Genomic DNA, 18,600 nt, shown 5'->3' with positions numbered 1-18,600 from the left:
TGGGGACTAAGGGAGCCCAGTTAAATAGGAGCAGTCCCCAGTCACTCCAGGTCTCAGAGAGCAATGCACTGCAGAGCACTTCAGATTGCCAGTGCTTCCTTCTTAGTGTATTTCTCATGGCTTTGGTGAGGGGACTGTCCTTGCACCCTCCTAGCACCCACGTAGAGGTGAGTAAGCCAATCTCACATAATAAACTGATCCTAGATTCTGATATCCATAAGCTTTTGAATACATTCCTCTACTGTATACTAAAGGAGGCCTGGCATCTCATTTCCATATTGTATAAGCCACTTTCTACCCAACCAGGCATATTGTTAGAACCACTTCAACATGCTTGAGCTGAAAATAATATTTGATCATTTACAGAAAAAGTTTGTGATCCCTGTTCTAGATTTCTCTCAATTTATGTTACTATTCTTCCTCTGAACAGGTGCTTTGGATAAGAAAGGCCCATGCTTCATCCCAAGAGCCAGGACTCAGCACAACAGAGAGCAGAGTCATGAGAATTTCTGATAAGGCAGATAACCCAACCAGAGTGAAAGACAAAGCCTGACTAGGCCAGTTCTGTGGTTTCCAGCCCTCCCTTTCTTCTACTTCAGGGACTATAAAGCCAGGGACCAGGGACAGAATAGTACAAGAAGCTTACCATGGGGAGCATTGCTGGGAAAATTCAGGACCTGTTCCTTCTCTTAGTCATTCTCTTGCCTCATGAAACTGGAGCCGGTGAGTCTTGCCTGTATCTCCATGTCCTCTGGGTCTTCAGCTCCCTTCCCAAATTTGTTGGCCTGGTCCAGGGAAGACCTTAAAATAGGCTGCAAGATCCTTTCTCCCAGGAAAAATCTCTCCCTCCCGCAGTTGGTGGGAGTTTCCCAATGAGAAATCTTCGGTAATAAAAGAACCAGAAAATCAATCCCCCTTCACCTACTTTCCTCAAAATACCAGTAATTCTATTCATGGACCTTCCCTGGCTGGGAGTCCAGAATGGAGACATGAAGAAATGTCTAATTGAAATGACAATTCAGAAACAAGCCTGGCCATTGGCTCTGAAAAGTAAACTGATGATTCACAGGGTGGACTGGGGTAGGGAAGGACAGGAAAAAAGAAAGGATGCACAGAGGGACTGAGCTAAATAAGAGGTGAGGGAACCCCAAATGCAATCCTTCAGCTTTAACCCCATCTTCTTCTGCTGGTGCTCTGCTGAAAAGCTCTGCAAACCTATGACTGGGGACCTGGGGGTCTCTGTTCCAGAGGAGATAATCAGTGGCATTGAGTCCAAACCACACTCCCGCCCCTACATGGCCCATCTGGAAATCACCATTGGCGGACAGAAAACATACTGTGGTGGGTTTCTCATAAGTGAAGAATTTGTGATGACTGCGGCTCATTGTAAAGCAAGGTAAGATGCTTTGACTTGTTCTCTCTTCATGTGAGGAAGTACAAGAACTAGAGTTATAGGCATCATTGAAGTGACCTGAGGAGAGATTCCCCTGCCCTGCTCATCTCTAGATGATCAGTGGTCATCTATACTGGGAAGACCAAAGACACAAGAGGGTATTCATATGAGCCATTTTGTTTGTCATCTCTGTCTCCAGAGGCCAGGGTTTAACAAGGAAGTGCAGGCCAAGGCAAGTCAATAATGTCCCTCTTGTCCTGGTGCTACCAGAGCTGTCTCTGTCCTGTGTCTGCCAGGGTCCTGCCCTTCCTGAAAAGGCTGTGAACCACAGGAGACTCTGTCCTCAGTCAGATCACTCATGGAAAGATGAAGGCCTGGTGTCCCTTTGTTCAGAACAGGTCCTTCTCAGGAAATAGACAGTTTTCACTGCCTCTCTTTTTCCTCTCAACAGCAAAATTACTGTCATTCTTGGAGCTCATGATGTAACAAAGGAAGAATCCACACAGCAGAAGCTGAAAGTTACAGAACAAATTGTTCACCCAGGTTACGACCTCTTTACCCATCTCAATGACATCATGTTATTGAAGGTGCCATGATCTCTCTTGCCCTTAATTCCCCCCTTCTTTAACCCTTCTCTTGGCTGTGCCTTTCTCATTCAACCCATTTCCATCCTCCCACTCCATGTCATGACCACCCTGAAGTGATAAAACTCTTGGCTCAGGTCCAAGGTAATATGAGTGCCTCTCCCACACGTATTTCCCACCTTCCCTGAGACTGCAATCCACCTTCTCTTCCATCCCTCACAGCTGCAAAGGAGAGCCACACTGACCCACGCAGTGGGCATAGTTCCCCTGCCTACCCAGTTTACATTTATTCCACCTGGGAGAATGTGCCGGGCAGCTGGCTGGGGGAGAACAGGAGTGGCAAAGCCAGGATCAGATACTCTGAGGGAGGTGAAACTGAGAATCATGGATGAAAAGACCTGCAAAAGCTACTGGACTTATAATTACAAGCTCCAACTCTGTGTGGGCAATCCCAGGAAAACAAGATCTGCATACAAGGTACTACACACCTACACCTCCTCCCCATTTAGGGACGCAGCATCCTTCAGAGGGAATAGGGCTCAAAAGCTACCTAGGACAGTGAATGGTGTCTGTGTTCATGAGTTCCTAGCACTCTGGGAGCTGGAAATTTCCCTCTGAGTCCTATTTTCCTATATCCAAGTTCTGCCTCCAACCTTACCATTCATTCTGTTACACAAAACTACAGAAGAGAATGGAAGAGGGTGATGGGGTATATGATCCAGATAAGTGGGTCCAGAACAGAGAAACAAAGAAGACAGAATATTCCTAACTGATAGCTCTGCGAAGGGACAGGACTCTTGAGCCAACTCTGGGAACCTTGGGGCTAGCTGTGGTCTGATTGAATCAGGGTGAGGAGACAGTGATGAGAGAAGGGCACTCTCTGTTCACGATCTTCTTTTTCTAACCTACAGGGCGATTCTGGGGGACCTTTACTGTGTGCTGGGGTGGCCCATGGTATTGTGTCATATGGACGTAGAGATGCACAGCCTCCTGCTGTCTTCACTCGCATCTCCCAATATGTGCCCTGGATTAATGGAGTCATAAAACGCAAATAGCTGAGAAGCATTTCCAGTCTGAGGCAGAGACCTCACAGCAATGATCTTCCTTGATAGCCCCTGGGTTCCATGAAGCCTGGCCCCAGCCTGAGCCCCCAGAGGCTCTGGCAGGCACCAAGCCTCTGAGGATTGTTCTCCAATATCTCAATAAAGATGGAGCCTGTAGCATGTGTGTGACTTCCTCTCTGCTCCCTTCGGACAACCAGTTTGCTCCCTTAGCCACATACCCCTCTCTAGCTTGAATGAAGAGCTGCACTGGACTCCTTTTTGCCAAGTTAATTATCTTGACTTGTGGTCGCCCTGCACTTTATGTGATGTTGTGGATTTTAAAGATTGACTAAAATACACATGAGCTACAAGATTTCACATCCACAGTAATATTGGCACTGGTTTACTCTCTTCCTCCACTGTCCTTTCTCCTCCTCCTTCTCCTCTTCTCTTGCCTTCTCCTCCAACAAACTCCATGCCTCTGCCATTGCAATTCATCCACATACCAAAACAAACGTCCTACTACTGTGCTGGTGATGGTCCCAGACTTGGTTGTTGATACCTTCTGTCCTTGACACCTACTCATCATTCCCTCAATGCTGTGTCTTCAGCTAAAGGAGCACCTGCCATCAGAAGTCTTCAGGATGGGTCTGTGGTTGCATCAGTCACCATAGAAGGAGAGGATCAGCCATTTCTAGAGCTGTATATGGGACAGGCCCAGCCAACCCAAGAAAGGAATCCCTAAGAACATTAGCATGATCCAGGCCCCAAAACTACATCAGCACCACCCAGATTCAACCTTCATCTTCCCAAAGAGGAATCCCTAAGTTAGGTCAAGTTTTCCAAAATGTCCTCCTCCAAGTGACCTGAAATTCTCTCAATCCCACAGTCACCAGCATGTGAGCTGAGATCTGTGTACTCACAGTGCTGCAACCTAGTCCAAGGGAAACAGCATGGATGCCAGATAATTCTGTGGGGCCTGCAATTAAACAGGCCTCACACACATCCAAGCATGGTCCCTAGGAGGCTTAAGAAGATAGGCCTGGACTCCTAAGCACTGCAATGCAAGAAATTGCCATGATTATCGATCCCAGATTAAATACCCACACCTTCACCTTCCCCACTGCCTGCCAGCCCACAGAGCTGGGCTTCCATCTTTGCCACTGATTGATACAGACATAAAGTACAGAAAGCATAATATATGCTGGGGGTGTGGCTCAAGTGGTAAAGAAACTGCTTAACAATCACAAGGCCCTGGAGCTCAAAACCCCAGTACTCCCACACACGCAAAAAAAAGAAAGAAAAAAGGAAAGTATAATATATAAGACTGACCATAAACTGCCTTGCAATTCTATGCAAAAGACAGCACATATAAGAAAAAAACTGGAAAGATCTCAACTATTAAAGAACCTATGTTGGGCCATAATTAAGAGGATGATATTTTTTCTTTTATCCTAATTTACACTTGTTTAACTAACAGTGTAGGGTGGGTTTATTTGTCTGTTTTGGGATTTGGTTTTGGTTTTTTGAAACAGGGTCTCATTACATAACTCTGGTTGGCCTCAAACTCACAATCCTCCTCCATCAGCCTCCTTACCGTTGGGATTAAGGGCTTGTATACCGAACCTGGCTTAAATAACAGTTTTATTTCTTTTTTTCCAGTGGAACTGGGGCTTGAACTCAGGGCTTCACGCCTGCTAGGCAGGCACTTGTAGCCACTTGAGCCACTCCACCAGTCCCTAAATAAGTCTTAAAATGTGAAACTCAAACAGCAAAGGCACTGGGTATACATTTCCTTAGGAGACCTGAATAGTCAGCAAGCTGAAGCTAAGGCCCCATCACCTATTTACCCCAAGATCTTGAGGACAGTACACACTCCAGGCAGCTCTTCTTCCCAGAAGCTGGGCAATCACATGTGGGGAAAGAGTGGGCATCCTGGCCACTACCTCCCCGCCTACTACTACTACAACTACTACCCTCCTGCCTGGCCCACAGGAAGTAGTGAGGCAGGTGAAAAGTACTGAGAGCTGAGCTGAACCTACAGGCTAAATTGGAGTCAATTACTTCCAGAAAGGCCACTACTCCAGATCAAAGTACATCACGTGGATGACTGAGATGGAAAGAGAACTTGATGGCCCAGATGCTCCAAAAAGAGATAAGAGCATCACAATCATTTCACTATTAATTCTGAGATATGATGATTGGGGCTCAAGTAGTGGGTCCTCCTGACAGATACCAAGAATGATAAGAGAATCAGCATCTCAAGGTCAGCAGAAGAAACCATCAGATAAGGGGATTTTGCCCAGGTAGGAAGCAGTGCCACACAGCCCAGCTTTCAGGAAGGCTCTGTGTACTGTAACAAGCAGGCACCCTCCCCACCACCAAAATGCCCAAGGCATGGTAAAGGAAGAGCCCAAGAGGAATCAGCAAGGTTAGCAGCTAAGCCTAACCCTAGAAAAGTGGGAACAGTCAAAAAAAGGCAGCAAGATAGGATAAGTAAATCTTCAGGTTAAAAAGTATAAGTAAAAGGGAAAAGAAGAGAAAAGGGACAAATATGCTGAAATGACTAATTGAGACTTACCTTCAGAAGACAGAGAAAATAAAAACCAAGAGCTTTGAACTTCTAGGAAAGAAGCCAAGTCTGATTAATATCACATACCATGTCTTATCACTGGTCCATGTCTCCATTCTTATACAACCCAGAGGAATATTTTTGCCAACTATTTTGTAACTGCAATCTCTTTAGTAGCTCTTGAAACATTTTTAAGAGAGAATCCTGCCTTATGTCATGTTTTAAGTGTAAGTGACCTTTTAAGAAGTGAAATCAGGTTGGGTATGGAGGCACACACTTGTAATCCCAGCATTTTGGAGGCTGAGGTAGGAGGATCATGAGTTCCAGGCCAGCCTGGGATACACATTGAGAACTTGTCTCGAATAAATAAATAAATAAAATAACAAACACCAAAAAAGAAAGGAAGTTATTCTCTGGTTGGTGGGTTTTTTTGTTTTGGTTTTGTTTTGGTTTTTTGTTTTGGTTTGTTTTGTTTTGTATAACCAGAAAATTGTCATTTATTGGATTGTGGCAGGCTTTGACTGTGTCAGCATACCATTTCTTGGGGGTAGGGTGAACAGCTTTTTATCCTATAAAGCAAATCTACTAAATGGCAGGTTGGAGTCACAGTCATGCATTTGACAAGTTTTGAGCATCTTAATTACTTCTATTCCTACATGACAGATTTGCTTCCTAAAGAAACAATGTTTAGTATAATTGTTTCCTAAAGAATTCACTCCTGGATGGTGGCTGTCCCTGTCAGAACTATGTGTGCTCTACAACACATTCGGTTGTGGTAGTCCAGTTTTCCTGATTGCTTTGTTAACATACTGTGAGAAATGAGAATTTTGAGTATGTAATAATATGACATCAAGTTGTAAGTTGATAGAACTTCCCTAGCAGCTTAACAGCTTTTGATGCTATTTGTACTTGAATTCCTATTAGGGAAAATTTACCTCCAAATGTTAAGCTGGAGAGCCCCTGGAATAACAGCTTAAAAAAGAATCACAACATCTGGCTTTTTCGATTTTTGCACATACTTTCAAGAAATATGTACAAATTGAAATGCCTGTGTTCCAAACCTCAACATGACCACTATCTTAATTGTAGAGAGAGGGCTTTGGCCAAACTCAGGGGGAGTATGCAGAGACCTGCAGAAGAGCCAGTGCCTCCTGTGGTCTTCACAGTTTCTGGGGCTCAGGTGAAAAGCCCAACAGAAAAATACCTGCTCCTCCATCTCACCCCATGTTAGGTTCTCCTTGGGAACCTGAGGATTGTCTATCCTGCACCACATTTCCCCTGACAATTTTTATCCTCACGTAGTCATGGCTTAGCAAGATTAGGAAATGAAGGAGGTGTTATGGGTTGTATTGTACTTCACCCCCCAAAATATATATACACACACATATATATATATATGCTGAAGCCATAATTTCCAATACCCCAGACTATGATCTTATTTGGAAATAAGGTGGTTACAGATTAATTAGCAAAATAAGGTCATACTGAAATAGCATGGGCCTTAAATCAATTTGGATGGTGTGCTTATAAGACAGAGAGAAAAGACAGGCATGGTGATTCACACCTGTAATCTCAGCTACTCAAGAGGCAGAAACAGGAAAATCATGAGTTTGAGGCCAGCCTGGGCAAAGTTGGTGAGACCCTATCTCAACAATGAAGTAGGAAGACCCAAGATGGTGACTAGAGTGCAGAAGCGGACAGCATGAGCTCCATAAATGAAAAATTTTGCTGAGACGCTGGAGCCACACTTGGCAGAAAAAAGGCACCAAGAAGAATCAAAACTTCAACACCCCAAACCCGCAGCCCAAACAAAGTTTCTCCATGCCACGTTACACTGAAAAAACAGGAGGGCTTCCATGTTGCCAGATGCCAGCTCAAACCTGCTTGGGAGACATTCTGCAGACCAACAGGTGAGCAAATAAGTGGCACACGGTATTCCCACAGCCACCCCTGGGATGAACCAGCATAGGCCCCTGGGCAGACTGACCCCTGCCCTGCCAAAAAAAAACTGAATAATAAACAAGCAACTGAAAAGTAACACACAACAAAGGGGGCAAGTTGCTCTAAGCGCACCAGAGAAAGGGGGGAGGAACAAGGAGATGATCTCCATGCAAACTTTCAGTAAACAAAGACTGGAAAGGCAGAAGGGCCAACAGTAGGCGGATGGTAAGCCACTGCCTGAAATAGGGCAGGTAGTGGTCCACAAAACTCATCTCCTGAGCCAGTGAGCAACATCCAAAGTCAAACAAAACTGCAAAATTGAGAAACAGTCAGCAAACCAGCATAACACACTGACAGCAGGGAGCCAGCTGACAGATCTCTGACCTTGCCCCAGAGAAAGGGGGCAAAGCAAAGAAGCAAGTCCCCAGTGAATGAACAAAGTGAAAACCCAACTCCAAAGCAGGACCACTGGTGGGCCACAGAGTTGATCTCCAGAACCTGAGGACAAGCCACTCCTCACTGAGAGAGGAGCTGACTAAGTAGCTGCCACTGAAAGACAGGAAAAAAAAAAACTGGCAAGACTCCCCAGTTAAACGGCAAGACTAAGACAGAGCTTCTGTTTAAATACCAACACCAGGACTGGATGCTGAAGGAGTAACACCAGAACAACTAAGACTGAAATTCTATTGTTCCTGAATGTGGAATTTTTTTATGTGTTTGTTTGTTTTGTTCCCTGTTTGTTTGTCCACTACCTCTCCCTATTGATTTCTTTGGTTTTCTTTTTTTCTTTCTTTGTTTTGTTAGTTTCATTATTGAAGTTAGCTAATAGTAAATTACACACAGACCAGGGACAGAAACAGCATACATACATTAACCTGAAAGCCAACACATCTACAAAACAAAATTAAACCAAGGGGGAAAAAAAGGTGACTGAAGCTACCAAGCGTATCAAGAACATAGTTACACAGTACCAAGTGGAGTGATGAGAAGACGAAAAAGGGATGGAAACCATTCTCCCCCCCAAAAAAAATTAATACAGGATTCACAGGGAAATGAAGAAAACCAATACCAAGTTCCAGACTCCAACAAAACAAAGATAAACTATCCTAAGGAACCCAACGAAGTCCACAAAAAACACTCTGAAAGAAGAAATCCTGCAAGTAATCACTGAGAATTTCAGAGCTGTTATTAGACCTTGTCAGCCAAAACATACAGGAGGCACTAAAGAAATTCTGAGAAAACAAAAATAAAGAATATGAGAAAACACAAAAAACAAATAAATGAACTCATAGGAGCCCTAAATAAACACCAAAGTGAAACACAGGACACCATAAATAGAGAGATAAATGAATTAAGGATGAAAATTGACAATATTAAAGAGGAAGTGACCCATGATATGGAAAACCTCAGAAACAAGAATGAAACAGATATACAAAACACAATGGAAGGCCACTCCAGCAGACTAGAACAAGCAGAAGACAGAATCTCAGAACTTGAAGATGAAATGGCAATTAAAGGAAAAACTGAAGAGCTATTAGTCAGACACCTTAAGACCTGTGAAAGGAATATGCAAAAACTCACCAACTACATCAAAAGACCAAACCTGAGAATCATGGGCATTGAAGAAGGAGAAGAGGTGCAAGCAAAAGGAATTTGTAATATATTCAACAAAATAATAACAGAAAATTTCCCAAACCTAGAGAAAACTATGCCCATTCAGGTACAGGAAGCCTCCAGAACACCAGACTTGACCAAAATAGAACTACACCCAACATATTATCATTAAAACAACAAGCACAAAGAATAGAGAAAGAATATTGAAGGCTGTAAGAGAGAAAAAACAAATAACATACAAAGGTAAACCCATCAAAATCACAGCAGATTTCTCAACAGAAACCTTAAAGTCAAGAAGAGCACAGAGTGAGGTATTCTGGGCACCAAATGAAAATAACTTCAACCCTAGGATACTCTACCCACCAAAACTATCATTCAAAATAGATGGAGTAATAAAAGCCTTCCATAATAAGCAGAAACTAAAACAATATATGACCACCAAGCCACCACTACAAAAGATTCTTCAAGGAATTCTGCACACAGAAAATGAAAGCAAACAAAACCATGAAAGGGCAGGCAGTACCAAACCAAAGGAGAAGAAAAAGAAAGAAAGGAGAGAGTAACATTGATTCAGCTGCACAGCAAAAAAAAACTAAATGACAGGATTCACTACATACCTATCAATACTAACACTGAATGTTAATGGACTTAATTCCCCCATCAAAAGACACCATTTGGCAAACTGGATTAAAAAGGAAGATCCAACAATCTGTTTCTTACAGGAGACCCATCTCATCAACAGAAATAAGCACTGGCTTAGGGTGAAAGACTGGAAGACTTGGCAACTCAGTGGCCCCCGAAAACAGGCAAGAGTAGCAATACTTATCTTGGAAAAATTAGACTTCAAACTTATATTGATCAAATGATATAAGGGACACTCCATACTAATAAAAGAGGAAATACACCAAAAGGAAATAACAATTATCAACCTATACACACCCAACGTCAATGCACCCAATTTCATCAAACATACTCTGAAGGATGTAAAAACATATAGACTCCAACACAGTGGTAGTGAGAGACTTTAATACACCTCCATCACCAATAGATAGGTAATCTAAACAAAAAATCAATAAAGAAATTCTAAAACTAAATCACACCATAGATCAAATGGACCTAGCTGATGTCTACAGAATATTTCATCCAACTTCTGCACTTTATACACTCTTCTCAGCAGCCCATGGAACCTTCTCCAAAACTGATCATATCTTAGGGCACAAAGCAAGCCTCAGCAAATATAAAAAATAGAAATAATCCCATGCATTCTATCTGATCACAATGCATTAAAACTGGAACTCAACAACAAAAACAAAGTAAAAAACATGCAAACAATTCGAAGCTGAGCAACATGTTGGTCAATGATCAATGAATCATTGATGATATTAAAAAAAGAAATTAAAAGGTTCCTGGTAGTTAATGAAAATGAAAACACAACCTTCCAGAACCTATGGGACACAGCAAAGGCAGTCCTGAGAGGAAAGTTTATAGCCATGAGTGCATATATTAAAAGAACAGAAAGATCTCAAATCAATGACCTAATGCTGCATCTCAAAGTCCTAGAAAAACAAGAACAAATAAATCCCAAAACAAGCAGAAGGAGAGACATAATAAAAAATAAGGGCTGAAATTAATGAACTAGAAAAAAAAGAAAAAACATACAAAGAATCAATGAAACAAAAAGCTGGTTCTTTGAAAAAAATAAGTAAGATTGACAGACCCCTGGCAAGCCTAACTAAAATTAGGAGAGAAAAAACTCTAATCAGTAAAATCAGAAATGCAAAAGGGAGGATAATAACAAACACCATGAAAATCCAGGAAATCATCAGAGATTACTTTGAGAACCTATATTCTAATAGAATTGAAAGTCTTGAAGAAATGGACAGATTTTTAGATACTTATAACCATCCAAAATTGAACTAAGAGGATATTAATCACCTGAATAGATATATAACACAAAAAGAAATTGAAGCAGCAATAGTTTCCCAGAAAAGAAAAGTCCAGGACCTGATGGATTCTCTGCTGAATTCTACCAGACCTTTAAAGAAGAACTAATACCAAATCTCCTTAACTGTTCCACAAAATAGAAAAAAATGAGTTAGGAGCACTGCCTAACTCATTTTATAAAGCCACTATTACACTCATCCCAAAACCAGACAAAGACACCTCTAAAAAGGAAAACTATAGGGCAATCCCCTTAATGAATATTGATGCAAAAATCTTTAATAAAGTAATGGCAAACTGAAACCAATAACACATCAGAAAGATCCTTCACCACGACCAAGTTGGCTTCATCCCAGGGATGCAGGGGTGCTTCAACATACACAAATCTATAAATGTAATTCAGTACATTAATAGAAGAAAGACAAAATCCACTTGATCGTCTCAATAGATGCAGAAAAAGCCTTTGACAAGATCTAACACCACTTCATGATAAAAGCTCTAAGAAAACTAGGAACAGAAGGAATGTACCTCAACATTATAAAGTCTATATATGACAAACCTACAGCCAACATTATACTTAATGATGAAAAACTGAAACCATTTCTCCTAAAATCAAGAATGAGACAAGGGTACCCACTATCCCCACTCATATCCAACATAGTACTGGAATTCCTAGCCAGAGCAATTAGGCAAGAAGAAGAAATAAAAGGAACACAAATAGGTAAATAAGCTGTCAAAATATCTTTATTTGCAGATGACATAATCCTCCTATACCTCAAAGACCCAAAAAACTATACCCAAAAACTACTAGATGCCATAAACAGTTACAGCAAGGTGGCAGGATACAAAATCAACTTATAAAAATCATTAGCTTTTTTATACACCAATTACAAATAAACTAAGATAGAATATATGGAAACAATTCCATTTACAACAGCCTCAAAAAGAAATCAAATACCTAGGAATAAACATAACAAAGGATGTGAATGACCTCTATAAGGAGAATTACAAACCCCTAAAGAAAGAGATCAAGGAAGACTACAGAAGGTGGAGAGATCTCCCGTGCTCATGGATTGGTAGAATCAACATAGTAAAAATGGCTATACTACCAAAAGCAATCTACATGTTTAATGCAATTCCCATCAAAATCTCAAGGACATTCCATCACAGAGATTGAAAAATCTACCCTAAAGTTCATTTGAAAACACAAGAGACCACAAATAGCCAAGGCAATACTCAGCAAAAAGAGCAATGCTGGAGGTATCACAATACCCAACTTCAAACTATATTACAAAGCAATAGCAATAAAAACAGCATGGTACTGGCACAAGAACAGACATGAAGACCAATGGAACAGAATAGAGGACCCAGATATGAAGCCACACAGTTATGCCCAGATTATTTTTAACAAGTCACCAAAAACATATGATGGAGAAAAGACAGCCTCTTCTACAAATGTTGCTGGGAAAAGTGGTTATCTGTCTGCAAAAAACTGAAACTAGATCCATGTTTATCACCCTGGACTAGTATCAACTCAAAATGGATCAAGGACTTTAATATCAGACCCAAAACTCTAAAGTTAGTACAGGAAAGAGCAGGGAATACTCTGGAAGTAATAGGTATAGGCAAGGACTTCCTCAATAGAACCCCAGCAGCTCAGCAACTAAGAGAAATGATGGACAAATGGGACTTCATAAAATTTAAAAGCTTCTGCACAACAAAAAAATGGTCTCTAAACTGAAGAGACCACTCACAAAGTGGAAGAAAATATTTGCCAGCTATACATCAGACAAAGGACAGATAACCAGAACATACAGGGAACTTAAAAAACTAAACTCTCCCAAAATCAATAAACCAATAAAGAAATGGCAACTAAACTAAACAGAACTTTCTCTAAAGAAGAAATTCATATGGCAAAAACACACATTAAAAAAAAGCTCACCATCTCTAGCCATAAAGGAAATGCAAATCAAAACCACACTAAGATTCCACCTCACCCCTGTTAGAATAGCCATTATTAGCAACACCACCAACAACAGGTGTTGTCGAGGATGCGGGGAAAAAGGAACCCTCGTACACTGGTGGTGGGAATGCAAGCTAGTGCAACCACTCTGGAAAAAAATACGAGGCTTCTTAAAAATCTAAACATATATCTGCTATATGATCTAGCAATATCACTCTTGGGGATATACCCAAAAGAATGTGACATAGGTTACTCCAGAGGGACCTGCACACCCATGTTTATTGCAGCACTATTCACAATAGCCAACATATGGAAACAGCCAAGATGCCCCACCACTGACAAATGGGTTAAGTAAATGTGGTACTTGTACACAATGGAATTTTACTCAGCCTTGAAGAAGAATGAAATCTTTTCGTTCTCAAGTAAATGGATGGAATTGGAGAACATCATTCTGAACAAGGTTAGTCAGACTCAAAAGACCAAAAATCATATGTTCTCCCTCATATGTGGACTTTAGATCTAGGGCAAACACAGCAATGTTGTTGGACTTGGTACACACGCTAAGGGGAGAGCACATACGGGAGATATAGGGATAGGTAGGAAACCCAAAACTGAAAGTGTCTGATGTCCCCACTGCAGAGGAACTAATACAAAAACCTTAAAGTGACAGAAGTCAGTATGGGAAGGGGATCAGGAACTAGTGAAAAGGTCAGATAGAGATGAATCAATTCGTGTTGTAACACATTTGTATATGGAAACAATGCTAAGAATCTCTCTGTATAGCTATCCTTACCTCAACTCGCAAAAACGCTTTGTCTTTCTTATTATTGCTTATGTCTTCTCTTCAACAAAATTAGAGATAAGGGCAGAACAGATTCTGCCTGGAAGCGGGGGAGTGGAGACATGAGGGGAAAATGGCCCAAACAATGTATGCACACATGAATAAATGAATAAAAAATTTTAAAAAGAAGTAAAAAAATAAATAAATTCTAAAAAAAACAATGAAGTAAAAGCAAAAGTTAGAGGCACATCTCAAATGGCAGTGCTTGTACCTGGAAAGCACAACACACTGGACTCAATCCCCAGAACCACAAAAGGGGGGGTAGGAATGAAAATAGAAACAGAAAGAAAGATAATATTTATAAATTTCACATCTGACAAGCGATTTGTACTTACAGTGTGCAATATACTGACAAAACTCAACAGTTAGAAAGTTAAAACATGGGCAGAAAACATAAAGATACTTTACCAAAAAAGATTTATAGATGGCAAAGAGGCACTTGGAAAGATATCCAGGTTCATTAGTCATTTGGAAAATTCAAACTGAAACTGAAATGAACTAATAATACATGTCTATAAACATGAATGAAACTGAGACTACTGAAAATAGCAAGGACTTGCATGGATGAGGACCAATGAGAATTGCTGGTGGGAATGCAAAATGGTTGGGATGCTTTAGGAAAGAGTTGGTACTTTCTTAAAAAATTAAGCATGAGGGTGGGGAGAGAAATGGCCCAAACAATGTATGCACATATAAATAAATGAATAAATGAAAAAAATTAAACATTACACTCCCTTTGTAGATGAGAATACTAGTCATGGATGTTTGCCTTACAAAAATAAAAATTTAAGTTGACACAAAGCCTATACATATGCTTACAATAACTCTATTTATAATTATTTTTAAAACTGGAAACAATTCAAACTGTGGTACAATTCAAACTGTGGTACAAGTATACAGCAGCATATTGCTTCTGTGGTCTGAATTTTTGTCTCCCCACCACCATCAAAAAAAAAAAAAAGACATGAATGTTGAAATCTATCTCCAATACAATAGTATTAAAAGACACAGTCTTTAGAAGATGAGTAGGTCTTAAGAGTAGAGCCCTCACAAATGGGATTAAAACTCTTATAAAAGGGGCCTGAGGGTGGCTTGTTTGTCCCTTCTGCCATATGAGGACACAGCTAGAAGGCTCCCTCTGTGAGGACTCAGCCCTCACAAGATACCAGATCTGTAGGCATCTTGATCTTGGACTCACAGCCTCAGTGGTAGGAAATAAACTTCTGTTGTGTATAGATTATCTAAGCCAAGGTATTTATTATAGCATCAGGAACTGGATAACAACCAGGTAATAAAAAGGAGCAAACTATTAATACTTATAACAATGTGGATGAACCTCAAAGACACTACACCAAGTGAAAGACAGCCTCAAAGAGTTACATACCATATGACTCCATTTATTTGGCATTCTCAAAATGACAAAACCATACTGGAGATTAACAGATCAGTGGTTGCCAGACAGGTATGTAGAAAGACATAACTAAAAGGACAGCATGAGGAAATTTGGGAGGTGATGAAACTGGCATATCCTGACAGTGCTGGTGTGTATGTGTGAAGATTCATAGAACTATATACCAAAAAGCAGTTAGTACATGCTAATGTGAAAACTTTCTTATAACAGTACACTGTCATTTTACACATGAAGAAACTGAGCTCTTAAGAAGTAAATTAGAACACTATCTAATTGTAAAATTCCCATGCTTTCTCTGTGGGTTTCTTCACACTTCGATGTTAAAATGTACAGCCCAGACAAGTGCTCAAAAAATGCCACAGATTGCAGTGATTACAGCAGGTTCTGAATCAGATCTCAAGAGATGGCTGGGACAGGCTGATCCTCAGAGCAGCATTTCCTGATGTGGAACTCACCCAGGATGAGGACTTCCATGATGGGGAACTTGCCCATATCATCATGAACTGCTGCTTGCAGGCTCTTCTTCATGTAGATCCAAAATGTACTTCCCCCAATACCTTACACCTTTGCTTTCCAGATCCCTGCACAATTATGTTCACCTCCTATGTGGCAGTTCTATAAAGCATGAAGTCAGGTGCAAAGTCTCCTGTAAGCCCTCTCCTCCCCAACCTTCTCCAGCCCCTTCCTCCCTTCACCCACAGTTTCAGTGACACACACTCTGCTGGGCCCACCATTAGACACAGTCCAGTCTTTTACTATCCTCAATTTTTTTTAACTTTTTTAAATTGCTTTATTCATAGGCGCATACATCATTTGGGCCACTTCTCTCCCCTGCCCCCCACGCCTACCTCTTCCCCCAACCCCAATCGCTTCCAGGCAGAACTTGTTCTGCCCTTATCTCTAATTTTGTTGAAGAGAAGACATAAGCAATAATAAGAAAAAAAAAGCATTTTTGCTAGTTGAGATAAGGATAGCTATACAGAGAGATCCCTAGCATTGCTTCCATGCACAATGTGTTAAAACCCAAGTTGATTCATCTCTACCTGACCTTTTCAATAGTTCCTGATCCCCTTCCCATATTGACATCTATCACTTTAATATCTCTGTGGGTGGATTTTGTCTTGCTTCTATTAATGTGCTGTTTTACATTTATCGTGGGTCACTTCCTCTTTAATATTGTCAATTTTCATCCTTAATTCATTTATCTATTTATGGTGTCCTGTTTCACTTTGGCGTTTATTTAGGGCTCCTATGTTTGTTTGGTTTTGTATCTTCTCATATGCTTTATTTTTATTGTCTTTGAATTTCTTGAGTATCTCCTCTACAATTTGGTTGACCTTGTCTAGTAACATCTCCATGAAATTCTCAGTGATTATTTGCAGGATTTCTTCTTTCAGAGTGTTCTTGTGGGCTTCATGGGGTTCCTTTGCATAGTTTGTCTTTGTTTTGTTGGAGTCTGGAACTGGGTATCCATTATCTTCATTTCCCTCTGAATCCTGTATTAATTTATTTTTGGTGGAAGAATGGTTTCCATCCCTTTTTCGTCTTCCCATCACTCCACTTGGTGCTGTTTCTGTCCCTGGTCTGTGTGTAGTTTAGTATTAGCTACCTTACAACAGTAATCCTAAAAAAACATTGAAAGAAAGAAAATGAAGAAATAGAAAAAAGAAGAAGAGAGAACCAAAGAAATCAACAGGGAGAGGTGGTGGACAAACAAACACATAAAATGAAAAAAAAATTCCAGGTTTAGGAACAATAGAATTTCAGTCTTAGTCGTTCTGGTGTTACTCCTTCAGCATCCAGTCCTGGTGTTGGTATTTAAGCAGAAGCTCTGTCTTAGTCTTGCCATTTAACTGGGGAGTCTTGCCAGTTTTTTTTTTTCCTGTCTTTCAGCAGCAGCTGCTTAGTCATCTCCTCCCTCAGTGAGGTGTGGCTGGTCCTCAGGTTCTGGAGATCATCTTTCTGGCCCACTAGCCATCCTGCTTTGGAGTTGGGTTTTTGCTGTGTTGGTTTATTGGGGGCTTCTTTGCCTCACACCTTTTCTCTGGGGCAAGGTCAGAGATCCATCAGCCAGCTCTCTGCTGTCAGCATGTTATGCTGGTTTGCTGACTGTTTTTCAATTTTGTAGCATAGTTTGACTTTGGATGTTGCTCACTGGCTCAGGAGATGAGCTTTGTGGACTGCTATCTGCTCTATTGCATGCAGCAGCTTATCACCCACCCACTATCAGCCTGTCTGCCTTTCCAGTCTTTGCTTACTGAAAGTTCCTGTGGAGAGCAGCTCCTTGCTCCTCCCCCTTCTCCAGTGTGCTCAGAACACCCCTCCCTGCTGTGTGTTCCTTTTCAGTTCCTTGTTTATTATTCAGTTGTTGTTGTTGTTTTGCAGGGTAGGGGCCGGTCTGTCCAGGGGGCTATGCTGGCTTATCCCAGGGGTGGCTGTGGGAGTACTGTGTGCCTCTTATTTGCTCACCTGTTGGTCTGCATCCAGTAAGCAGGTTTGGAGCCAGCATCTGGCAGCTCCGGAGCCCTCCTGTTTTTTCGGTGTAATGTGATGTGGAGAAGCTTTTTACTGGTTGGGGTTCCAGGGTGTTGGAGTTTTGATTCCTCTTGGTGGTTTTTTCTGCCAAGTGTGGCTCCAGTGTCTCAGGAAAATCTTTGATCCACGGAGCTCACGCTGTCTGCCTCTGCCCTCTAGTCACCATCTTGGATCCCTCCTTTTACTATCCTTTAAATGGTGGAACTTGGGGCTTAAAAAAAAACTGAGTGTAGTGGCATTGTTATCTCAGCACTTTGGAGATTAAGACAGGAGAATGACAAGATTGAGGCCAGTTTGGGTTAGATAGCAAGTTCCATTCTACTTTTGGTGTGGGAGGTTGCTAGCTGAGATACAAGACTCTGAGGCAAATAGCAGGAAGCAAAGTTTTATTGTGCCAACACAGACTCAGCAGACTCATGTCCAAAGGCTGAGCCCCAAGAACAAAGGGGTCTCACCTTATATACCCTTGCAAACAGGTTACAGAAGCAAAGAGTAAAGTCTAATTAATATATGGTTATATTTAATTTTTTGGCTACTTTATCCTAGTGCCAGTGACTTTCTCCTCCCTGGTGCTATGTGACCTTCCTCATGTTCAGATTTCTCAGGTTTTATCTCTCTGCTATGCCAGCCCTACCTCCCTGCTACCTTCTTGGGACTCAGGCCTAGACTGTTTTCTTCTGATCCTCCTCCCTGCTACATTACTCCCCTCTTTGGTGCTCACACCCACCTAGAGTCAAAGAGCATCATCTTGATTTAGGGGTT

General features: G+C 41.2%; 2 protein-coding genes across 2 annotated transcripts in view; one reads left to right on the top strand and one right to left on the bottom strand.

Annotated features, from left to right (window-relative positions):
- Window positions 1-18,600, bottom strand: part of LOC141421609 (inhibitor of Bruton tyrosine kinase-like) — a 221,229-nt gene that overhangs the window by 140,232 nt on the left and 62,397 nt on the right. The window lies entirely within an intron of this gene.
- LOC141421608 (mast cell protease 4-like) lies at window positions 596-3,197 on the top strand. Its single transcript, XM_074068284.1, has 5 exons — window positions 596-723; window positions 1,249-1,396; window positions 1,845-1,980; window positions 2,200-2,454; window positions 2,889-3,197. Exons 1-5 carry the CDS (start codon window positions 648-650, stop codon window positions 3,030-3,032), a joined length of 759 nt encoding a protein of 252 aa, XP_073924385.1. The 5' UTR covers window positions 596-647; the 3' UTR covers window positions 3,033-3,197.

Source organism: Castor canadensis, chromosome 3 (genome assembly GCF_047511655.1).
Source record: "Castor canadensis chromosome 3, mCasCan1.hap1v2, whole genome shotgun sequence".
Lineage (NCBI taxonomy): Eukaryota > Metazoa > Chordata > Mammalia > Rodentia > Castoridae > Castor > Castor canadensis.
Note: the sequence above shows the minus strand (reverse complement) of the source record. Positions and strands in the feature narration are given on the sequence as shown.